General features: G+C 36.0%; 1 protein-coding gene and 1 non-coding gene across 2 annotated transcripts in view; one reads left to right on the forward strand and one right to left on the reverse strand.

The window, feature by feature from the left end:
• Positions 1 to 2,488, forward strand: part of Cwf19l2 (CWF19 like cell cycle control factor 2) — a 70,927-nt gene extending 68,439 nt beyond the window's left edge. Inside the window, exons 17-18 of the mRNA XM_020185356.2 lie at positions 3 to 104; positions 984 to 2,488. Coding sequence (XP_020040945.1) covers positions 3 to 104; positions 984 to 1,127 — 246 coding nt within the window. The 3' untranslated portion in view covers positions 1,128 to 2,488. The remainder of the gene's footprint in view (positions 1 to 2; positions 105 to 983) is intronic.
• A 13,302-nt stretch (positions 2,489 to 15,790) lies between these two features.
• On the reverse strand, positions 15,791 to 15,893 carry LOC141421017 (U6 spliceosomal RNA). The gene has a single exon (XR_012445724.1). It is a non-coding gene; the product is annotated as a U6 spliceosomal RNA (small nuclear RNA).
• Positions 15,894 to 25,831: the final 9,938 nt, after the last annotated feature.

Here is a 25,831-nt window from a genome sequence, read left to right on the forward strand (position 1 = left end):
AGGTACCCAGAGGCTTACCTTACTTCTCTGTGGACTTTGGCCTCCAAGGAGGATTTGCCCATGTCATTGAAGATCAACACAAATTCCCTCATTACTTTGGAAAGGTATACTCCAAAATTTGATAAATTTCCAGAAGTTAGTAATTTGGCTATCAAAAAAATTTTTTTCCTGAAAAGGAAATCAAAACTTTGGGCACAGTGTACACTGAAGTGGGTGAGTACTGCTCCACAGAATTTTTAGAGAGAGAAACTAGAAAGTGTCAATAAAATATATCCCCAAATCAGGAACAGCACTTCATGACCGAATAATGTCAACAGTGACTGTAATGTTTTCCTCTGGAGTCAGCTAGATGTGTCAAGGGTGATAATTGCTAACATTAAGGGCTTACAGTTTGCCAGCTACTATTCTAAACCCTGATGTGATGCTCACAGCAACTGCTGTGTAGCTGCTGTTACAGCTTTCATTTTAGAGGTGAAGAAACTGAGCTACAGAGAGATTATGAAACTTTTGCTGGGTTATGCTGTAAGTGACAGAACCAGGGATCATTGTGATCATGCTCGAACTAGAGAACAAATTATCTCACTTCTTCATTTATGACTAAGGCAAGCTTTAGTCCAAGAAGAGTATATGATTCATTTCACACTGATAGTTTCTGGGAAATATTAGAGTCCAGGTCCTTTGATTGCCAGTCTTTTCTTTCAGAAAAAGATTACTTTCTTAGCACATCTGGTAGATACGCTAGTGAGCAACAAAATGGACAAATTGTTTGTTTGATAGGAGCCATAGTTAGGACTTAAAAATCATGGCATTTTCATAGTTAAAATTAAGAAGATTTCTAACTTGAAACTAATATTTAACAACATTTGATCATTATGGTGGAGAACAACTTAATATTTAACAGCAGGAATAAGCAAACAGCTTAATTTCCTATTTCATTATTACTTATACATGCATGTGTTTATATTTTTCTCATTCTTTAAAAGGAAATCATTGGTGGGATGCTGGATCTAGAACCAAGACTCTGGAGGAAAGGCATCCGAGAAAGCTTTGAGGATCAGAGGAGGAAAGCACTGCAATTTGCTCAGTGGTGGAAGCCATATGACTTCACCAAAAGTAAACAATGCTGACTCAAGGGTGCCTCCTGTTTTAATTTCCTCTTCCGATCTGATTCAATTGCATAGCCATTGCATCTGCGTAAACAGCTGAGCCTCAGGCCCACAGACTTCTCTGGGACTCTTAACAGTCATGCCCTGTTGAATTCTGTCATTTTCTCCCTTGTGAGGAGGCTTGTGAGGACTCCATTTGTTGACCACAGAGTAAGGGCAGGTGCTTTGGATGACTTGCTCATATTCCTGTGATGTACCTACTTCTTGGTGTTTGAAATTATTCAGTTAGCATAGAGGGCTTTTTGGAAGGAGTAGCTAGGAAGCCAAGTAGGGCTTCAGAGAAAAGTGGGTCTGCTTCTAGGCAGGTAACTCTTTTTATATTTTTTGTAATAGGACATGGTGCATCTAGTAATAATTGAAATTTATTTTCATAGGTATTTATGGAAGCGCTCTTAATTTTCTAGTAGCATATAATATCAGTATGTATTCTCTTTGTTAAAGAAAAAGGAATGTCTCAAAACTATTGAAGAATTAAATGATAATGAAAATATAACATTCACAATTCAGATTTGTCTTTATTTCTGGATTTCACAATGACTTTGAATTTTGGTGATCTTAAAAGTAATTGTTCTAAATGATACAATTTCCCATTGTTTGGGGTTTGTATGAACATTGTAATTTGTAGCCAGATGATTGTTTTGGGGTTATATTGATTATCACAAATATTAAATAATGAGAGTATTCTGAATGTCAGGAGCACATTCTGTTGTCCCCCACTTGATCTAAGGTTCCAAATTTTTATTGTTCTTAACTCTTGATATCAAGGGAAAACCCTATACTTATAAGATAGGAGACTGTGAGAGTGTCTCTTTTTTTTCTTTAATGTGGAAGATAACTGTTTTAGTAATTCTTTGTAAACATGTTTGTTTTGTGAAAGCTGAATCTTTTTTCATGAAATGTTGAATGCCTAGAATCAGTGCAAAACATACCCCAGAGTAAGTCATAGCTCTACACATTTATTTTTAATATTAGCATCTGATTATTTTTTTAATATGTTAAGATAGAGAAAAGTTTTTGTTCTTTTTAAGATTTCACAAATAAGTTAAAGTTTAATGGCTTTAATTTTTTATTATTTGTAAATTGCATTTGAGAATTTGTGTGTATATATATATTTGTATGTTATATATATAAAACAAATAGATTCTTGACAGTATTATACTTATTACTGTTTTCAGTCTCTTAGCTTTGTCCCCAAATCTTAAAATAATCTATAACTGGATTCTTTACTTAACTTGTGAATGTTAAAATGCCCATTTTTAAACTTTATTTTTTTTTTCTATGCTCACTCCTAAGGTTATCTCAATAAAATGTCTTAGATACCATTTTTAAGTTGACTTATTTATTCAGCAAGTGTTTGAGTACCTTTGGTATGCAGGCAGGGATGCATTAGTGAATAAAACAAAAATCCTTATCTCTGAGTTTACACTAAGTTATCCAGAAAATGCCAGAGGTATAAATACTGTGGAAGAAGGAAAAGTTGAACAGGCCTGGGAGCATGTCTTACAAATTTATGCCTTCACTCTGGACCTCTTCCCTGAACTCATGTAACCCAAACAACTTAACATCTTAACAGGCATATCCAAATTGAACAACTGATTTTCCTCCTGTTTCCCTTCCAGTTATTTATTTCTACATAGTAAATTTCTTTGAAACACAGTGGCTATAATAATGTCCATTTCTTATATCTCATGATTTTATAGGTGGGGCATTTGGTAGGATTATTTGTCTCTGTTTTAATTAGCTGGGGCCTCTGCTAATATGGCTCAGACATCTGGAAATGGCTGGGTCTGTATGGTAAGGGCTGGTGGTCTTCATATTGTGTATACTGGGTTTGGAATATTCAAAGCAGCTCCTTTATATGTCTTGTGCTTGATCTGGAATGACTAGACCTGTTGAGGACCTGATAGTATCAGTTTATTTCTGTATGGCAATTTCAGGTTATTTGGATTTGCTGTATTGCTTATGGCTTCTCCTAGAGCTACCATTCCAAAGGACAGTTCCAAGATATAAGAAGAGGTAGAATGTGCCAGTCTTGTGGAGCCTGGCAGGTTACTGGTATAACTCCATTTTACTATATTCTTTTTGTCAAAGTTGCGTCAGAGCCTATCTGCATTCAAAAATTGAGGTCGTAATCTGACCTTTTGATGAGAGAAATGTGAAGTAATTTGTGTCCATCATTAACTTCTACAGTTTTTACTTTGCCCACAAATTTATTTTCCTCCCCATATGAAAAATAGTCAAATCTTCCTAAGAAAGCCTCATCTCAGAAGGGTGTTGGGCTGAGCCTTGTGGCACAGGGGCTCATCTAAAGGGAGGTCAGATGGAAATGAAGCTGCTCAGATGTTTTGCCGCTCAGTCTGAAGACCTGTGTACTTTAGCTACAGATTATCTGCATGCCCTCCATACATTCACAAACAACATGCAACAATAAGAGAAGTATACAGTAGATGGAATAAGCACGATCATTGAGAAAGAAAAGCAAGAGAAGCATAGCAGTCACTGTCTCCTAGTAATTCTAAATTAAGTTGAACATATGTTGCAAGTTTTTTGATTTAGGGCCGCAGTTTTACTTCTTGAGAAGGTTCTTTGGCTCTTTGGTCTAACCTCTGTGCTCTTGATTTAGCCCTGAGTCAGCCTTTCTTTTTCATAGGAAACAAGAATTATGCTTTTACCCTGCAGCCTTAAACAACCAGTAAACAGACAGCATGTTTAAAACAGTGGTTATAAAAGATGGGGGAACCACACAGCAAAGTACAGTAATCCCTAAGAGACAGGAAACATGAGTCCTACAGCTGCTGTATCTTACTACTTTAAGAGAATTTCCATGTTGTGTTGCATGGTAGGGGAATCCAGCAGAGCTTATTGAACTACCACAGTTGAGGAAAAATAGCTTTGAGGCTGGAGAGACCAAGACCACCTCTTACTAAAGGAAAGATTGCTGCAGAGAAAGAGAGAGAGAGAGAGAGAGAGAGAGAGACAGAGAGACAGAGAGACAGAGAGACAGAGAGACAGAGAGAGAACTCTGGAGATGTGCTTGAGGCTGGAGAGACCAAGACCACCTCTTACTAAAGGAAAGATTGCTGCAGAGAGAGAGAGAGAGAGAACTCTGGAGATGTGCAGAGGGTCATCTGTGAGCATCCCTGCACTGAGTAGTGCACATTTGAAGCTGCCTGTGGCCAGGTAAAGATTGACCTACCCAAAAGACTTAGAGGTAACGTTTTCTGCCAGCTAGAATATAAAATTTTATGATTGGTTTGGGATTGGATTGAGTACACAGAATAGAATACTTGTTTCAATATTTTAGAATAATTATCCCAAGACCAAGCACAAATCTAGTCTTAGGAAACAAATCTTAAAAGTAAGAGACAAAAGAAACTTTCTACATAACTTAATTGCATTTCAGAACAAAGCTTAAAAATATTTATAGTAATAAAAATATATCCAGTAGTCAGAACATGTTGAAATGTCTGGCATCTAATAAAGAATTATCAGGCATCCAAAGAAGCAATGAAATGATAAGCGAATGAGTAAATATATATTTTTCTTATTCTTTAAATTTATTTCAAAGATACTATTCTGTTCAAACAAAAATAACTAGGAATTTATAACCTGTAAAAGTAAAGTCAACGATAGTACAAAGGTAGGAAGGGGAGAAATGAAGTATACTGTTGTAAGATTGTCATACTGTTCTTGAAATGGTATGATACAACTTGAATATTGGCTTTGATGAGTTAAAAATGTGTAATTGTGAAGAAGACCCTAAAAGACCCTTTGTGGTTTAAACAACAAAATTTGTAGTTAATAAGCCAACAAAGAAGATAAAACACATTCAATATGAATAACGGCAGGAAAATGGAAAAATGAAAAGTACAGATGGGATAAATAGAAAATAGCAAAATGGTAGATTCAAACCTAAATGCACCAGTAATATTTTTCTGATGCTGCATAGCAATAGAAACCACTCAAAGTTAGAAGCTTAAAGTAACATGCATTTGTCATCTCACGGTTTCTGTGTGTCAGGAGCTAAGGCATAGTTTAGCTGAGTACTCTGCTTAGGATATTTCAAGGCTGTAATCATGATGTCAGACAGGACAGGATTTTTTTCTGGAGGCTGAACTGGAAGGATCGACTTCACTACTCATATGGCTGTTTGCAGCATTCAGATCTTTGTGACCAGGTCTGAAAGCTTCATTATTTTTTTCAGGCTTTTGGCCAGAGGCTGTCCTCAAGTCCTATAGAGTATTAGCAATTCCTTACTAAATGATGTTTCCCAGCATGACCACTTGCCTCCTCATAACTAACAAAGTGGAGGGAGAATCTCGTAAGATGTCCTGAAGTCTTAAGAAAAAAATTAAAAGGTGTCTTGAGACAAATCAAAATGAAAGCACGAGATACTAAAACTGATGGGGAGCAGAAAAAGCTGGGTTTTTTTGTTTTTGTTTTTTTTTGTTTTTGAAACAGGGTCTCACTGTGTAGCCCAGGCTGACCTCAAACTCAGGATCCTTCTGCTCCAGCCTCCCTAGTGTTGGGATTATAGGTATGTACCGTCAAACCTGGCATCAAATAAAGTTCTAAGAGGAAAGTTTATAGAAATAAACTTCATCAAAAAATAAGAAAACCCAAAACATTGTACCTCAGTAGAAAAAGAACAAACTAAAGTTAGTGGGAGGGAGGAAATAAAAGATTAGAACTGCAATATAATAAGGCTAAAAAATTGTAAAGTTCAAGACTTTTTGAAAGATGAACAAAATTGACAAACCTTTATCTAGATTAAGAAAAAAAACCCAAAATCATTAATTAAAAAGGAGACATCATTAGGACTGATACCACAGAACTACAAAGGTCCATAATGAGACTACTATGAACAATTATACAACAACAAATTGGTTAACCTAGAAGAAATGAGTAAGTTCCTTAAATAAAAAACCTAACAAAATTAATCATGAAGAAATAGAAAAATCTTATTGGACCAATAGTCTAAGGAGTTTGAATCCAAAGTTTCCTGTCACTTTAGAGCCCAGGGTCTGATAGCTTCACAACTTAATTCTACCAAATATTTAAAGAAGAATTAATGCCAGTTCTTTTCAAACCCTCTCAAAATATTGATGCACAGAGAAGACTTCCAAATTTTTATGAGGCCAGCATCACCCCATATTAAGTCAGACAAGAACACTAAAGAAAAGAAATTATAAGCTAGTATCTCTATGAATATAGATGTAAAAATTCTCAACTATCAACTGAATTCAATTGCACATTTAAAAAGATCACTCTCTATGGTAAATGGAATTTATCTTTGGAATGCTGCCATGGTTCAATATGTGCGTATCAATCAATATGATACGCTACGTTAACAAAATGAAGGCCAAAAATGCCACAGTCATTTCAATATCATTTGGCAAAATTCAACACCCTTTCAAGATAAAAACTTAACAAATTAGGTATACAAAGAATGTAACAACACAGGCAACATGATGCTCAATGGTAAAAAGTTGAAAGCTTTTCCTCTAAGATCAGTTACAAGAAGGCAAGGATACCTACATTCGCTAATTCTATTCAACATAATACAAGAAATCTTAGAGCAAGTAGGAAAAGGCATTCAGATTAGAAAGAAGTGAAATTGCCTATTTGCAGATGACATGATTTAAATGCAGAAAACTTTTAAGACACCACTAAAATCTGTTAGAACTAATAAACATAGTCAATAAAGTTTTAGAATACAAGGTCCACATGCAAAAATTAGGTACATGTTTATATGCTAACAATGAAATAAAAAAATAATAAATGAAATCCCATTCTCAGTAGCTACCAAAAATTAAAATAAAATACTTAGAAATAAATTTAACCAAGGAGGTAAAATATATGTATATGAAAACTGTAATATAATGATGAGTAATCAAAGATATTTGATTCCAGCAAATGGAGAAGAATTACTACTAAAAGGCTAGTATCACCCAAAGTGGTCAACATATTCAGTACAATCTCTATCAAAATTCCAATGGCACTTTTCACAGAATAGTTAAAAAAAAATGTAAAAAAAATAGTAAAAAAAAAAAAGTCCTTAAATTCAAATGGACTCAGAAAGGCCCTCTAATAATGAAAGCTATGTCGAGCAAAAAGAGCAATGCTAGCGATATCACACTACTTGATTTCAAGTCTATATCAAAGCCACAGGAATAAAAACCACATGTAATGGAATGAAAACAGACACAGACCAGTGAAACAGAGTAAAGAGCCTAGAAATAACTGAATTGATTTTTGACAAAGATGCCAGGAAGACAAATTGGAAAAGAGTAATCTTTTTGGTAAATGATTTTAAGACAACTTGACATCCACATGGAGAAAAATTAAATTTCTTGCTTATCTCAATATCCAAAGTTTACCTCAAAATGTAGTGAAGACTTAAATGTAAAATTTGAAACCGTAAAACTTCTGGAAGAAACTGGAGAGTTCCATTATATTGGTCTGGGCAGTAATTTTTTGGATATGATTTCAAGAGCAATGAAAATTACACCATCATCATCAATAACAACAACAACGAACTCCACATCAAAGGAAACATCAAAGTGAGGAGACATCATACAGATTGGAGGAAAATATTTCCAAACCATATATCTGATAGGGTCAACATCCAAAATACACGAGGAACTCAAATAACTTGATAGCAAGAAAACAACCTGATTAAGAAATTAGCAAGGGACATAAATGGATATTTCTCAGAAGACATAGTCAAGAGGATTATGGAAAAAATTCTCAACATTACTAAATAGCTGGAACATTTAAATTAAAACCTCAATGAGATATCTCTTGACTATAAAAGTGGTATTATCATCAAGACAAAAGATAACTGCTGGTAAGGATGTAGAGAAAATCCAATATTAGCCCTTTGGAAATGTAAATTAGTATAGCCATTATGGAAACCAGTATGGAGTTCATCAAACAAATTAAAAATAGAACTGCCATGAGATCTAGCAATTCTATTCCAGGGCGTATAGCCAACGGAAATGAAATTAGTGTGTCAAAAGATATCTGCATTTCCATGTTCATCGCAGTATTATTCATAGTAGGCAAATTATGGAATCAAATTAAGTGTGCATCAGTGGATGAATGGATAATGTGATACATAATAAATATTATATATTCATTTGTTGATAATACTTGATATAATACTTGTTATGTAATAATTTTATATATATATATATATATACTTCAGCCTTAATAAAGAAGGGAGATCGTTCATGGTTGAACCTGGAGAACCTTATGTTAAGTGAAATAACCAGGCACAGAAAGACAAGTACCACATATCTCACTTATATGTGGAATCTAAAACACAAAAACTTAGAGAAGCAGAAGAGTAGTATGGTGGTCACTTAGGGCAGGAGCAGTGGAAGGGTGGGTATTGGAGAGATGGTGACTAATGAATACAAAATTTCATGTATCTAGAAGGAGTAAGTTCAAAAGATCCATTGTATGACATGGTGATTGTAGTTAATAACGGCACACTTGAAAATTTCTAGGAGAGTAGATTTTAGCCATTAAAAAAGAAATAGTATGTGAGGTAATGCAGAAGTTATTCTGCTGAGTTAGTCATTTGACAATGTATACCTATATCAAGACATAATATACTCCATAAATATATGGAGAAGTCCAGCAAAATACGTGTGCTACTTTAAGTATATTTTAGGAACTTCAAACCCTTATTTTTTCATTCTCCCATCTTATCCTTTATTATGTTTTACTTCTGTATCTCTTATGAATCACATAGATATTATTATTTTATATTTAACATTCTTTTCTACTTTAAAGAGATTTTTAATAAGAAAAGGTTGTTACATTTACTAACATTTGCTATTTCCATTACTGTACATTCCTTTGCTTTGATTCAAATTCACCTTTGGTATTACCTTGAAAAAAATGAACTTACGTTCAGTTGATTTTTGTTGTACCTATTCTGTTTCTTACTGTTTCTAATTTATTTATTGATTCTGTGGTGCTGTTTGCTTGATGCTTTTGCTTTTTTGTTGTTGGTTGTTTCTTATGGGTCATTGATTTTTCCTAATTCTATTTTTTCAGAAATTTTTTTTGATTTTTGAGATTTTGTTTACTTCACTCACATTTTCATCAGGTTCCTTAATAAATTTATAGGATTTCATTGCTGTGAGTTTTCTTCTAGTTATATTCTTCATAGTTTGTATGATTGTTCCTCTTCATATAGGCTCATACTTGGAGGTTGGTGTCATATATTGTATCAATGATGACATTACTTAACTTTCTTCACAGTCTATCTTGAGCCAGTTTGTTTTGTAGTTAGTTTGAGGCCTGAGTGTTTCATATTTTATCCACTTATTTATAGCCTGAGGAAATTCTAGGAGATTTGGGTAGTAGAGGTATAGTTTAGGTGGTTTTTTGCTTTGTTAGAGTTGAGCTCTGGGCCATGGATGCAGCTCGGTGGTGGATCTCTTGTGTCAGGCCCTGCGTTCCATTATCAGCACTGAGAAATAAATAAATAAAATAAAATATATAAATAAACCATAGGAATTGATGAGTTCTGTGATTTTTTTTCTGACAGTAACTATTACGTGTAAGACTTTAGGCATCTTGCTCACGTCTATTGGAGAAGACCTGTTGGATATTAAATTATTTCCCAGTTCAGTGTGCAGCTCTGGAACATTCACTCCAGAAAGTCAGTGTGGTGCTGCACACCTGCAATTCTGGCTATCTGGGAGGCAGAGATGGGGAAAAAGTGACACCCTACCTGAGTATTTTTTACCTGAGAATATAGGTTTCTGAAGGGAAACAATGCACTTTTCAAATACTGATTGCATTCCAACTTTGTAATTTTACATACCCACTTAATGCTACTGCATCTCTACCGATATAAAAAATCATGAGCAATTCATTTGATTCTTTCCTAGTCAGAAAATTTATTTGTTGTGAGTGTAGTATTGGGACTCTTATGCTGATTTCCTTTGTGACTTTGAGTAAAACTTATTTTCTTTTCCATTCTGCCTCAAAGAATCTGAAATTGACATAGTGGAGATTCAAGATTGCTGTGTGGATTGAATAGTATAAGCAGTTTCGTTCATGATAAACATCTTACAGAATTTAAGTATATAAAATCCATTCTTACTTTTATGCACAAACACAACTTGCAAGTAAAGCCTTCGATATATGTAAGTACAACTAATTAAAAAATGGATTGATTATAGCTTGAAGAGTGTGGCATTAGTGTTCCTATTATTTATATTCTTCTTTTAGTTCCTTTGCTTGTTTATTTTCCAGTTTTCAAAGATTGAAAATAATATTTATGGTATTTTAATGAAACATTCCTAAATTTACTGAATTCCTAAATCATGTGAATTAAAGATCAGCCTTCATCAGTGAAAAGTCTTAATTTTTCTAGACCAATTTAAAGAAATAAAATACTGTTAGTCAAATGCAGTAAACAAAAAGAGCTGCCAACAAAGTAGCAAGAGTAGGCAGACTGACCAGAATTTCATTTTCTTCCTGGGGAAATGGCTTCACTATATTTTAAGCCTTTTTTTTAGTAGTCAGTTAACTGTAGTCTAGCTAATGAAATGGAAGTGGAAGACTTTCGCCTCAGAGCAGTCCTGCACATAATTCTGCGTGCTCTTTTCCTTCCCTGGCTTGGTGCAAATGTGCGTGGTGACTGTGGAAGCCATAATTTGAAGATGGTGGAGCAACAAGCTGGAAGCAGCTGAGGCTGTTGAATCACCTCTTCGAGGATGTGTTAGACTTTTGTTACTGTGACAGAATACCAGGGGAAACAACTTTAGGGAGGAAGGATTTATTTTGGCCCACAGTTTTGTAGGTTTCAGCTGGATCCATTGCTTCGGGCCTGGGTTAAGGCAGAATATCATAGTGGTTGGAGCATGGGGCAGAGGCTGCTCACCTCATGGTGTCTAGGAAGCAGAAAGGAGATGAAGAGGAAGGAGCTGAGGACAAGACACCCTTCAAAGGCATACCCCCAGGGACCCACTTCCTCCAACCGGGCTCCACCTCCTAATGTTTTTACTATCTCCCAAAATAGCACCATTAGCTGTGAACCCAGCTTTCAACACCTGAGCCTGTTGGGGACATTTCACATTCAAACCATAACACAGGAATATTACCAACACAGATCTTCGGGTTTATAAGGGCAGTAAATAAGCTTCTACCATTTTAGAACCATTATTTTTTGTAGCAGTTAACATTGCTTGAGCTAATATAGAAATAGGTACTTTGAAAACGTGTTTGTGGACAAAATTCTTTAAGATATGTAGCATTGATTTGGTGTTGGGGAGTACATTTTAATTAATATTTACATCTATTAGTAAAGATAATATTTCAGTCAGTGATGGGCCACGTGTATGGTAGTTCGATAACATTTTAATGGAGCTGAAAAGTTCCTATTGCCTAATATTTTTACTCTACCTTCCCTATTTAGATATATTTGGATACACAAATACTTACCATTGTGTTACAGTTGCGTATAGTATAAAGTATACCAACATACCATCTAGGTTTCCATTAAGTACTCTCCACTACAGTGACACAACAGTGAAATTGCTTAGCCCTGTATTTCTTAGAACGTGTTGTTAAATGATGCATGATTGTATTTCCATCTTCATAGTTAAACTTATGTGATATAAAATCATGTAACAGAGGAGCAGCTAGCTCTTTCAAGCATTGTTTTCTGTTTTTAATACCTAGTGTGATAGTTAATCATGACTGTCAACTTTATTGGATTGTGAAGCACCTAAGAGACTGGCACACCTGAGGGTGTGTCTGTGGGGAGGTTGCCAGAGAGTATTAACTAAAGGGCAAAGATTGACCCTGCAAGTGAGTTACTGGGGGCTCAGAAGGAATAAAAAGGGGAAAGGAGAAAGCCTGAATGTGAAGGCATTCTTTCTTTCTGCATTTTGGCTGCTATGAGTTGACTGGCTCTCCTTTGCCATGCCCTGTCTACCATGATGGACTGAAACCTCCAAAATAAGTCATCCCTTAAGTTGTTTTGCTCTGGTATTTTTTCATGGGGATGAAAAATTGACTAACATACCCAGAGTCCTCATTTACACTGGGGATAGCCCTTACAATAGATAAATAGAGCTCTGCTTCTGAATTTACTCATAGTCTCTGCTTTGAACATGGATTATCATCTTCTAAGATATTTGGAGCTTATATACATTTGAATAATATGGTTTTAATAATTCATATTTAGTCATAGAGTTGCCTAGTGTGAGTATTTATTCCTCATTAAAAATTTGATAAAATAAGTGCTGTTATTAAAATGACAACTATGAAAACAATTTTAACATGTTAATATAGTGTTAAAGAGTTTTGTGTGAAAAATTATTTACCACTCAGTATGGATGGTAAAAGACAAACAGATAATATCTTAAGACTAGACAGCATATTCTCATAGTCCCTAATGACAAGCAAGTAGATAAAAGCCATCATCTATAAAATCTTTATGATATTAGCATCTGTACAAAAGTATGTAGAGGTAATGAGTGAGCTTTGACATCCCTGGAACCAAAAGGATCCTCAAATCCACAAAGGTGCTAACTATAAGACATGGTAAGTTAGTCTGAAAAGAGAGGCAGAGGTTGGAGTGTCCTGCAGGATCAAACCTGATGCTATTGGGAATGCTGTAAACTCAAGAGAGGGGCCTAGTGGGAGGATTTAGGCCACTGAGAGTACATCCTGGAAGGGAATTGTTTAGACTAGTCTTTTCTTGCTTGTGCTGTGCTGTGTGTGTTTGTATGCGTGTGTGTGTGTGTCTGCTAGAGATTGAACTCAGGGCCTCATTTGTGCTTTTTGATGTCACATCTTAGAAGGTTTTGCTAACCCAAAATATGATTGACTCTTGTATTTTAATAATTGCATAATTTTAAACTTTTTCATTTAGGTCTAGGATTCATTCTGAGTTAATAATTAAGTATGGGTTGAGAAAGAGAACCAATTACATTCTTTTGTTTGTTAATAGTCATTTGTCTCAGCAATATTTTTGAAAAGAATCTTTCTCCCCATTAAATGTTGTTGGCAAACTTGCCACAATATCAACTAAGTATAAAGATTTGCTTCTGGACTCTTAATTCTAGTCCATTGATCAGTACGTCTGTTCTTACATTGGTACCACACTCTTTTTTCTCTGTGTGAATTTCTTAGTGTGTCCTCTGTACACAATCATGTCACTCATGAGGAGAAATTATCTTACTTCTTCCTTTTTCATCTAGACATCTTTTATCTAATGTTCTTTTATATTTACCCTTTTAGAAACTCCTCCAACACAGTGTTGAATAGAAGTTGAGAACGTGGACATTGGTGTCTTCTTCCTGACTGTGAGGGTGAAGTGTTCTGACTGTTACCATTTATTCTGATCTTAGATGTAGATTTACACAGATGCCATCCATCAGGTTGTATTAATTTCCAATGGATGCTGCAACAAAATACCACAAATTTGGTGGCTTAAAAGAACAAAAATTTATTGTGTACAAGTTCTGGATTCCAAGAGTCTGAAATCAAGGAATAGGCAGGGCCACATTTCCTCTGCAGGGTCTGGGAGATTCTTTCCTTGTCTTTTTTGTCTTTTGGTGGCTATTGAAATTCTTGGCTTCCTTGGTTAGTATCAGTATAACCTAATCTCTGCTTCTGTCTTCTGTTTCATATAAGGGTATGTCTTGGATTTAAAGCTCACTCAGGTGATTTAGATTGATCACATTTCAAGATTTATTACTTCTTCATAAACCTGTTTTCCAAATAAGATGCCAATCACTTTCTGAAGGGTGAGGGGATAGGTATATTTTGGGAGGGCCAGCCTTCATCTCACTATGAATTTGAAGTCTGTCCTATGGTTTCCTGCCATTCACATTCATTCCTCATACTTTCTTTCTATCATTTTCGGTAATTTAAATCCTCTCATTGTGTTTTGGTAGGGTAATCTAATTAAATGCTTTTAATTTTTGTTGGTATTTTCAAAGAAACAACTTTTGATTTTATTGATTTTTCTCTACTGTTTTCCCATTCTCTATATTAATTATCTGCATTCCTACTCATTATTTACTTCCTCTTTCTTCTTTAGGTGTTTTTTATTCTTTTTTGCTTTTTTTAGTATCTGAAGGTAGAAGTCTAGGTTATTGATTTGTGACCTTTCTTCTTTTTAAATACAGGTATTTGCAACTATAAATTCCTCTCCAGGCGCTGCTTTATCTGTATCTCATAGGTTTTGGAATGTCGTTATCCATCTCAAAACATTTTTTATTTTCCCTTGTGATTTGACCTTTTGGTTACTTGGTTACTTAGGAGTGTGATGTTTAATTTCCACATACCTGCGAGTTCCCCAAATTTATTTCTGTTTTTTTTTTTTAATTTCTAATGTCATTCCATTAGGGTTGCAGTACAAACTTTGTGTGAGTTCATGACTTTTAAGTTTATTTTTGCAGCCAAGCATGTCGTCTGTCCTAGAGGATGTTCTATGAGCATTGAGAAAAATGTTTGTTTCCTTACTTTTGGGTAATGTCCTATAAAAGTCTGTTAGATCTAGTTGACTTATAGTGTTGCTCAAGTCTTTTATTTCCTTTTGATGTTATATATATATATAACATCAAATATATATATATATATATATATATATATATATATATATATATATATATATATATATCCCACAGTTTCTTAATCCATTCATCAGTTGTAGGGCATCTGGGTTGTTTCCATAGTTTGGCTATTGTGAACAGTGCTGCAATGAACATTGGTGTGCAAGAGTCTCCATTGTATCCTGACTGGCAATCCTTCAGCTGTATGCCCAGAAGTGTTATCACTGGATCATATGGCAATTCTAATTTTAGGTTTTTTTGTGTGGTGCTGGAGTTTCAACACAGGGCCTACACCTTGAGGCACTCTACCAGCCCTATGAAGGGTTCTTCCAAGACAGGGTCTTAGGAACTATTTGCCCAGGCTGGCTTTGAACCACAGTTCTCCTGGTCTCTGCTGCCTGAGTAGCTAGGATTATAGGTGTGAGCCACTGGCACCTAATATTAGTTTTATTTTTTTATTCATTTATAAACTAATATTAGTTTTTAAAGGAAACTTCATACTGCTTTCCATAATGGTTGTTCTAATTTACATTTCTACCAACAGTGTATAAGGGTACCTCTTTCACCACATTCTCACCAGCATTTGTTGTTAACTGCCCTTGAATGGCCATTCTAACTGGAGTGAGAGGAAATCTTAGTGTACTTTTGATTTGCATTTCTTTAATGACCAGGGAAGTTGTGCACTTCTTCGTGTATTTATTGACCATTTGGACCTCTTCCTTTGAAATTTCCCTATTCAATTCGTGTGCCCATTTCTTCATTGGGTTTTTGATTCTTTGGGGGCTGAGTTTTTTGAGTTCCCCGTAGATTCTGGATATTAGTCCCTTACCGGATAAAAAGCAGCAAAGATTTTTCTCTCATTCTGTGGACAGTCTCTTGAGTCTAGTGACTGTTTCTTTTGCTGTGCAGAAGCTCTTTCATTTGATGCAGTTTCATTTGTTTTTTCTTTCTCTTAGTTGCTGAGCCATTGAAGTTCTCTTTAGAAGTCATTTTCTATGCCTATATGCTCCAGTGCACTTCCTACTGTTTGAAAATATGGAATGCTTCACAAATTTGCGTGTCATCCTTGCTCAGGGGCCTCGCTGATCTTCTGTGTATCATTCCAATTTTGGGATATGTGCTGCCGAAGCAAGGATTCTTTTTTCAATTTTATCACGTATTCATGTATTTTGAGGTCTATTGTTAGGTCCATGTAATAGTTTTCTACAACTGTGACAAAATACCTGAGAAAATCTACTTTAAGGAAGGAAGATTTACTTTGGCTTATGATTTCATGGGTTTCAGCCCATGGGCACTTGGCTTTGTTGCTTCTGGACCTATGAAGAGGCAGGATGTTGGGGGGGGTGCAGTATGTGGTGGAGAAAAGCAGCTTACATCATGGTGGCCAGGAACAAAGAGAAAGCTCATTTTTATAACAAAGCTCCTTTCCCCAATCTGTTAAACTATGAATCCATAAGAGGATTAATTCACCATGACGTCAGAGTCGTCATGATCTAATCACCTTCCAAAGGTCTCATTTGTGAACACTTCTGCATTGGGGACCAAGACTTCAAGACATGGGCTTTTGGGGAACATTTAAGATCCAAGCTATCACAATGTGGGCTGGTGGAGTGGCTCAAGTGGTAGAGCACTTGCCTAGCAATCATGAGGCCCTGAGTTCAAGCCCTAGTACAGCCAAAAAAACCCAAAAAACAAATGGTGCTAAGCAGTAACAGTGCATAAATGATTATAAATGTTATATCTTCCTAATGAATTATTTTATTATAAAATGTTTCTCTTCATAATCTCACATTATTTTTGTTGTAGTATATTTTGTCTGATATTAGTGTAGGTGCTTCAGCTTTGTAATGGTTGTTTTATGCAAAATATATCTTGTTTTATTCTTTTACTCTTAACCTATTTGTATCAGAATTTAAAATATGTCTCCTTTAGGCAATATTTTCCTGGTTTTGTTTTTATGATCCAGTGTGACAGTTTCTGCTGTTTAATTATATTGTTTAATTCATTCATATTTAAATATATTATTGTTATAATTGGATTTACATCTGCCATTGTCTATTTTCTACATATGTCATGCATTTTCTTCTTCATTTTCTCCTTTCTAGCTTTCTTTTGCATTAAGCGAATAACTTAATTTATTTAATTATTTCTCCCTGATCTTAACATTTATTTATTTTATTAGTAGATGCTGTAAGGATTACCAAGTACATAGTAGTTTATCAGAATCTTCTTCACAACCGTACTTAGTTTCAATGAGTATAGAAACGTTAACCTACTTAGCTCTATTCTAGCTTTCCCTCTTTGTGCTGTTCTTGTTATACAGATTGTGTTTAATATATGTTACAAATATAACAATGTCTTTACTCTTATTATTTCATATGTTATGTCTTTTAAAGTGTGTGTATATGGGTGTATATATATATATAATGATATATATATATATATATTATATATATATAAAATGAGAGAGATATTTTAGCCTTATTTGTCACTTCTGGTTGTTTTAATTTGTTCCTATTGTTTTGGGTTACCATATGAAGTCATTTTGTTACTCTAATTCAGTTTGTTCTCATCCAATTCCTTTGTGCTATTATTGACAAACATGTTATATTTCTTATAATTTCTTTAAATTGGTTAAGAGAAGAAAGGAGAAGGGATGTACAATTATAGTATATTAAAATTATTTGGGAGTACTGTTACATGTGCTCTTTGGCTTTTTTGTATAGATATATATTATTGTTTCATGAAACTTGCATTTAGCTAGAATAACAGGTCTGCTAGCAATGAATTTCTGTTTTTGTTTATATGGAAATGGCTTTATTTCATCTTCACTTTTCCCCCAGCTTTATTGAGTCATACTTGAAAAATACAAGTTATATATAATTAAGGTGCATAATATAATGTTTTGATGTATTAATATGTTGCAAAATGACTACCATAATGGAGCTAATTGATATGCACATCACCTTGCATTGTAGTGCTTTGTGTGTATGTGTGTGTGTTAAGTGTCTTATGTGTTGAAAACACTTAAGATCAATTTCCTTGACAGATCTCAAGTATACAATGAAATATTAACTATACTCACCATGCTGAGTATACATTAGATCTCCAGAACCTATCCAGCCCACGTAACTCTTCTCCTTCTAGTAACCCAGTTATATGCATTTGATGTGCTCAGTGGTGTCCTACATTTCTGTGAGGTTCTATTCATTTTTTCTTCACTCTTTTTTCTCTGTGTCCCTCAGATTGCATAATCTCCATTGATCTATTTTCAAGTTCTCTGATGCTTTCTTCTGCCAGTTCAAGTCTACTGTTGAGACTAATGAATTTATTATTGCACTTGCAGTTTCCTAATTTTCATTTGGCTCTTTGTTATAATGTCTGTCCCTTTATTGATATTTTTCTATTTGCCGAGACATGGTCATTATGCAATCTTTAACTTATTTTAAAAGAAGCATTGCTTTTTTTAGTTCATTGAAGATATTTATTATCACTCTTTTACATTTTTACTGAGTCTGCCATCCTGGCTCTCTTAAAATTCAGGTCCAGTTACCTGATTTTCTCTGAGTATTTATCTATATCTTTGTATGTCTCCTAATTTTATGTTGAAAAAAGACATTTTAGATATACTGTAGCAACTCCGGATATTGATCTCCCCTCTTTGTGACTGTTCTGTTTGCTTATTTGTTTGGTGACTTCACTGGATTATTTTAGAGAAGTTGTTTCTTTCACAGTATGCCATTTCTGATGTTATTCTTCAAAGGGCAAAGTTTCTAGCAGGGTTCTTTTTGACTGTCTCTTCCTCTGATCTTTCTGTTAATCTGTCCCCCCTCTACTGATATCACATCTAGCTGTTAGTGTCCTCAAGTTGTTGATTTATTTATTTTCAACAAAGGCTGGGACATAAATTGCTGCACAGTCTTATCCAATTATAAGATTATGTCAATCTTTTAGCTTTGTCCCAGCTTCAAGAGGGCTCTTCACAGGTGTCTGTTCCCTACTTCTCATATAAATTTCTAGTTACTGTTGTCTCATGGAGCACCAAAATTGCCATTCTTTTTGATTGCTCCTTTGGGCTTGAGTTTTATCTCAACTCAACTACCCTGTGTTCCAAGAAATCATTGTTACTGGGAAAAGCTTCTGGGCTCTCTGTATTTTTGTCCTGCCTTTCCTGGAGCTGGTGGAGGACATTCCATGTCTTTGGTAGTGACAACTCTGCCTTATGACTAGGGTTCTCTGGGTAGTGCTACTTCTGGCCTTAGCTTTTCTGAGCTGGTATGTAACCTCTGCCTTGTGAATACATTGGGGCAAGGCTGACTGGGCCCTAGTATCTTCACCTTCTATTTCTGTGCTGTTGCCTCTTCACTGAAAGTGATGTCTGGGTAGAGGAAGGGAGCATTTGCTTTCTTAGGTGTGCTAACCTAAACTCGAATTGAGGAGGGATGAGAATTGCTGACAGTATTTTCTTTTCAGGGAGATAACAAAGTCCTTGACTAGGATCTGGAGGGAGATGGATCCTTGTTCTCAGCTATTCCTGCCAAAAGTGGAGCATCTGCCACTCAGAGCTGGGTGTGGGGTTGGTGGAAGAGGGAAGCAGTTCATGATTCTGCTCTGGACTCTCACTGTTCTTCTTTAGATTTTGTACGTTGCCTTCAATAAATAAATATTTAGTTGTTTTATGCTTTGAGACAATTTCCAGTGCGTTTAAAATTTTTAAAAAGTATGCTTCACCAGTTACGGTTGTTTGACTGGAGAAAACTTCTGTGGAGCCCTTTATGAAACCATTCCTGAAGTTGCTCCTCTCAACTACACGTTAATACCTTGTAAGAAGTATTGGTAATGAAATCAGAGCAAAGAAAATAATGAGAAGCTAAAGAATATGAAAGGAAGTGGTAAAACCATATTTGCAGAGTTTGGCCCAAAATAATCAATGGAAAAAGTACTATGAAATCTGGGACACACACACACATAGTTATTAACTCATGATGGCTTGTCCTGTGATTTTTCCACTTTCTCTTTTTTAAAATTATTCATTTATTCATAAGTGCATACATTTTTTGGGTCATTTCTTCCCCCGTCCCCCTCCCCCACTCTCTTCCCCCATCCCCCTTAACTTCGAGGCAGAACCTGATCTACTCTTATTTCTAATTTTGTTGAAGAAAAGACATAAACATAATAAGGAAGACAAAGCATTTTTGCTAGTTGAGTTAACGAAAACTATACAGAAAGATTCCTAGCATTGCTTTTGTGTATCCATGTGTTACAACCCATGTTGATTCATCTCTATCTGATCTTTACACTGGTTACTGATCCCCTTCTCATATTAACCTCTGTGGCTTTAAGGATTCTTCTGTATTAGTTCCTCTGGAGTGGGGACATCAAACATTTTCATGTTTTGGGTTTTCTGCCTATTCTTATAGATCCCGTATGTGCTCGCCCCTTGTCATGTGACCCAAGTCCAACAACATTGCTGTATTTGCCCTAGATTTAAAGTCTGCATATGAGGGAGAACATACAATTTTTGGTCTTCTGAGTCAGACTAACCTCACTCAGAATGATGTTCTCCATTTCCATCCATTTACCTGCAAATGATAGTTTCATTCTTCTTATGGCTGAGTAAAATTCCATTGTGTACAAGTACCACATTTTCTTAATCCATTCGAGTAGTGGGGCATCTTGGTTGTTTCCATAACTTGACTATTGTGAATAACTCTGGAATAAACATGGGTGTGCAGGTGCCTCTGGAATAAACATGGGTGGAGTAACCTGTGTTGCATTCCTTTGGGTCTATCCCCAGGAGTGGGATTGCTGGATCATATGGCAGGTCTATGTTTAGATTTTTAAGAAGCCTCTAAATTTTTTTCCAAAGTGGTTGCATCAGCTTGCATTCCCACTAGCAGTGGATTAGGGTTCCTCTTTTCCCACATCCTTGCCAGCACTTGTTGTTGGTGGTGTTTTTGATGGTGGCTATTCTAACAGGGGTGAGGTGGAATCTTTAGTGTGCTTTTGATTTGCATTTCCTTTATGGCTGGAGATGGTGAGCATTTTTTCATGTGTTTTTTGGCCATTTGAATTTCTTCTTTTGAGAAAGTTCTGTTTAGTTCAGTTGCCCATTTCTTATTTGGTTCATTGATTAGGAGAGTTTAGTTGCTTAAGTTCCCTATATATTCTGGTTATCAGTCCTTTGTCTGAAGTGTAGCTGGCAAATATTTTCTCCCACTCTGTGGGTGGTCTCTTCAGTTTAGAGACCATTTCTTTTGTTGTGCAGAAGCTTTTTAATTTTATGAAGTCCCATTTGTCCATCCTTTCTCTTAGTTGTTGGGCTGCTGGGGTTCTACTGAGGAAGTCTTTGCCTATACCTATTAGTTCCAGAGTGTTTCCTGCTCCTTCCTGTAATAACTTCAGAGTTTCAGGTCTGATATTTAGGTCCTTGATCCATTTTGAGTTGATACTAGTACAGGGTGATAAACATGGGTCTAGTTTCAGTTTCTTGCAGATGGGTAACCACTTTTCCAGCAATATTTGTTGAAGAGGCTGTCTTTTCTCCATCATATATTTTTGGCACTTTGTCAAAAATAAGGTGAGTATAGTTGTGTGGATTCATATCCAGGTCCTCTATTCTGTTCCACTGGTTTTCATGTCTGTTTTTGTGCTAGTACCATGTTGTTTTTATTACTATTGCTTTGTAATATAGTTTGAAGTCAGGTATTGTGATACCTCCAGCATTGCTCTTTTTGCTCAGTATTGCCTTGGCTATTCACAGTCTCTTGTGTTTCCAAATGAACTTTAGGGTAGATTTTTCAATCTCTGTGATGAAAGTCATTGGGATTTTGATGGGCATTGCATTAAACATGTAGATTGCTTTTGGTCATATAGACATTTTTACTATGTTGACTCTACCTATCCATGAGCACGGGAGATCTCTCCACCTTCTGTAGACTTCCTCAATCTCTTTCTTAAGGAGTTTGTAATTCTCCTTGTAGAGATCATTCGCATCCTTCGTTAAACTTTCTCCTAGGTATTTGATTTTTTTTTGAGGCTATTGTGAATGGAATTGTTTCCATATATTCCTTCTCAGTTTGTTTGTTATTAGTATATAGAAAAGCTAATGATTTTTGTAAGTTGATTTTGTATACTGCCACCTTGCTATAGCTGTTTATGGTGCCTAAGAATTTTAGGGTACAGTTTTTGGGTCTTTAAGGTATAGGATCATATCATCTGCAAATAAGGATCTTTTGACAGTTTCTTTATTTCTTCTTCTTGCCTAGTTGCTCTGGCTAGAAATTCCAGTACTATGTTGAATAAGAGTGGGGATAGTGGGCACCCTTGTCTCGTTCCTGATTTTAGGGGAAATGGTTTCAGTTTTTCACCAGTAAGTATGATGTTGGCTATAGGTTTTTCATATATAGCCTTTACAATGTTGAGATACATTCCTTCTATTCCTAGTTTTCTTAGAGGTTTTATCATGAAGTGGTGTTGGATCTTGTTGAAGACTTTTTCTGCCTCTATTCAGACAGTCAAGTGGTTTTTGTCTTTGCTTCTATTGATGTGCTGTATTACATTTATAGATTTGTGTAGGTTGAACCACTCCTGCATCCCTGGGATGAAGCTGACTTCGTCAAGGTGTATGATCTTTCTGATGTGTTGTTGGATTCGGTTTGCCATTGTTTTCTTAAGAATTTCTGCATCAATATTCATTAAGGAAATTGGCCTATAGTTCTCCTTTTTGGAGGTGTCTTTGTCTGGTTTTTGGTTGAGAGTAATATTGGCTTTATAAAATGAGTTAGGCAGTGTTCCTTCTCTTTCTATTTCGTGGAACAGTTTTAAGGAGGTTTGGTATTAGTTCTTCTTTATAGGTCTGATAGAATTCAGCAGAGAATCCATCAGGTCCTGGACTTTTTTTTTTTTGGGAAGCTCTTGATGGCAGCTTCAATTTCTTTTTGTGTTATGGATCTATTCAGGTGGTTAATATCCTCTTGGTTCAGTTTTGGGTGGTTGTAAGTTTCTAGAAATCTGTCTATATCTTCAAGATTTTCAAATTTATTAGAGTATAGACTCTTAAAGTAGTCTCTGATGATTTCCTGGATTTCTGTGGTGTTTGTTGTTATCTCCCCTTTTGCATTTCTGATTTTACTGATTTGGGTTTTTTCTCTCATTTTAGTCAGGTTTGCCAGGGGTCTGTCAATCTTATTTATTTTTTCAAAGAAGGAGCTTTTTGTTTCATTGATTCTTTGTACGTTTTTTTCTTTTTGTTTCTATTTCATTGATTTCAGCCCTTATTTTAATTATTTCTTTCCTTCGCTTGTTTTGGGATTTGCTTGTTCTTGTTTTTCTAGGAGTTTGAGCTATAGAATAAGGTCATTGATTTGAGATCTTTCTGTCCTTTTAATATATGCAGTCATAGCTATAAAAATCTATGTTCTGGTAGGTCATGTTTTCATTTTCATTAACTTCTAGGAACCTTTTAATTTCCTCTTTTATTTCATTAATGACCTATTTGTCATTGAGCAATGTGTTGTCCAGCTTCCAATTGTTTGCATGTTTTTTACTGCTGTTTTTGTTGTTGATTTCTAGTTTTAATGCATTGTGATCAGATAGAATGCATGGTATTATTTCTATTTTCTTATATTTGCTGAGGTTTGCTTTGTGCCCTAGGATATGATCAATTTTGGAGAAGGTTCCATGAGCTGCTGAGAAGAATGTCTGTTGTGCAGAAGTTGGATGAAATATTCTGTAGACATCAGCTAGGTCCATTTGATCTATGGTGTGATTTAGTTCTAGGATTTCTTTATTGATATTTTGTTTGAATGACCTATCTATTGGTGATAGTGGGGTATTAAAGTCTCCCAGTACCACTGTGTTGGAGTTAATATATGCTTTTAGGTCCTTCAGGGTATGTTTGATGAAATTAGGTGCACTGACTTTGGGTGCATACAGGTTGATAATTGATATTTTCTTTTGGTTTATTTCCCCTTTTATTATTATGGAGTGTCCTTCTTTATCTCATTTGATCAATGTAGGTTTGAAGTGTTTTGTCTGAGATAAGTATTGCTACCCCTGCCTGTTTTTGGGGACCATTGGCTTGGTAAATCTTCTTTGAGCCTTTCACTCTCAGGTAGTGCTTATTTCTTTGATGAGGTGGGTCTCCTGTATGCAGCAGATTGTTGGGTCTTCGTTTTTAATCCAGTTTGCCAGTAGGTGTCTTTTGATGGGGGACTGTAGTCTGTTAACATTCAGTGTTAGTACTGATAGGTATGTGGTGATTCCTGTCATTTAGTTGTCTTTGTTGTTTAAGGTTTTGATTGTGTGCAGCTGAATCACTGTTACTCTCTACTTTCTTTGGTCAGGTCTGTTTAGTGTTCTGGAGGCTTCCTGTACCTGAATGGGCATAGTTTTCTCTAGATTTGAGAAATTTTCTGTTATCATTTTGTTGAATATATTACGTATTCCCTTTGCTTGCACCTCTTCTCCTTCTTCAATGCCCATGATTCTCAGGTTTGGTCTTTTAATGGAGTCAGTGAGTTCTTGCATATTCCTTTCACAGATCTTAAGTTGTTTGACTAACAGTTCTTCAGTTTTTCCTTTAACTGCCATTTCATCTTCAAGTTCTGAGATTCTGGCTACTGTTTGTTCTATTCTGCTGGAATGGCCTTCCATTGTCTTTTGTATTTCTGTTTCATTCTTTTTTCTGAGGTTTTCCATATTGTTGGTTACATCCTCTTTAATATTGTCAATTTTTGCCCTTAATTTGTTTATTTCTGTGTTTATGGTGATCTCTGTTTCAGTTTGGTGTTTATTTAGGGCTCCTATGATTTCATTTACTTGTTTCTGTGTTTTCTCATATTCTTTATTTTTGTTGTCTTGTGATTTCTTGAGTGTCTCCTGTACATTTTGGTTGTTGACCATGTCTAATAACATTTCTATGAAATTCTCATTAATTACTTGTAGGGTTTCTTCTTTCAGAGTGTTCTTGTGGGCTTTGTTGGGTTCCTTGGTATGGTTTATCTTTGTTTTCTTGGAGTCTGGATCTGGGTATCTGTTTTCTTCATTTCACTCTAAATCTGTACTACTTTATTTTTTGGGGGAGAATGGTTTCCATCCCTTTTTCTTCTTCCCATATTTCCACTAGGTACCATTTCTATCCTAGACTATGTGTTATTTAGTATTAGCTGGGTTACAATACTAATACTAACAAAACCAAGAAAGAAGGAGAAAAAAGAGAAAGAGAAGGAGAGATAAAAGAAAGAAAGAAGAGAGAAAAAAAAGTGAAAAAATGGGAGAAATGGTGGGTGATCAAACAGCAAACCAGACTACCAATCCCTTAAAGAAAGGAAAAAGAAATACCAGTTCTGGAACAGTAGAATTGCAGATGTAGTTGTTCTGATGTTACTCCTTTAGCATCGAGTCCTGTCTGTGTCTCTTAGGCAGGTTTGGAGCCTTCCTGTGGTGGCCTGGGTGGGAGCCTGGTGGAGCGGTTTTCTGGCAGGCCTGTAGAGCTGGGGCCCAGTGTAGCCTGAGGGGTGAGGATCCCAGCAGGGTAGAGAAATGGCTGTCTCATGTGGGGCTGGTGACCAGCTGGAGAGGTGGGAATCCTGGTGGAGCAGGGATGCGGCAGGGCCTGAGCAGTGGGGGTTCCGGTAGGGCAGGGAACCTGTGGGGCCGAGGGGTGGGGATCCTGGCAGAGTGCAGATCTGGCGTGAAGCCAGGGCCCTGCGTGGCCCAAGGGGCAGAGATCCTGGTGGAGCAGAGCAGTGGCACTGCAGGCCTATGGGGTGGGGACTTGGCAGGCTGACTGTTCTTTTAGTCGATCGTAGGGTGGAGAAGCCTTCCATGATCTAGGGGTTTAGAGTGCCCTACTTTCGGCTCTCCCTTGTGCTTTACCTTAGCCAGGTGCGTCTCCAGCGTCTCCGCAAAGTCCCTGCTTCACGGAGCTCAGCAGTCTGTGGCTATGTCCCGGTCACCATCTTGGATCTCTCTCCACTTTCTTTGGTAAGAAAATAGTGTACATTTAGAAGAAACTGTACTCTACGTTATAAGTTTTGATCTTTTTCCAGGCTAGCGTCATGTGGT

The sequence above is a fragment of the Castor canadensis genome, chromosome 2, assembly GCF_047511655.1.
Source record: "Castor canadensis chromosome 2, mCasCan1.hap1v2, whole genome shotgun sequence".
Classification (NCBI taxonomy): domain Eukaryota; kingdom Metazoa; phylum Chordata; class Mammalia; order Rodentia; family Castoridae; genus Castor; species Castor canadensis.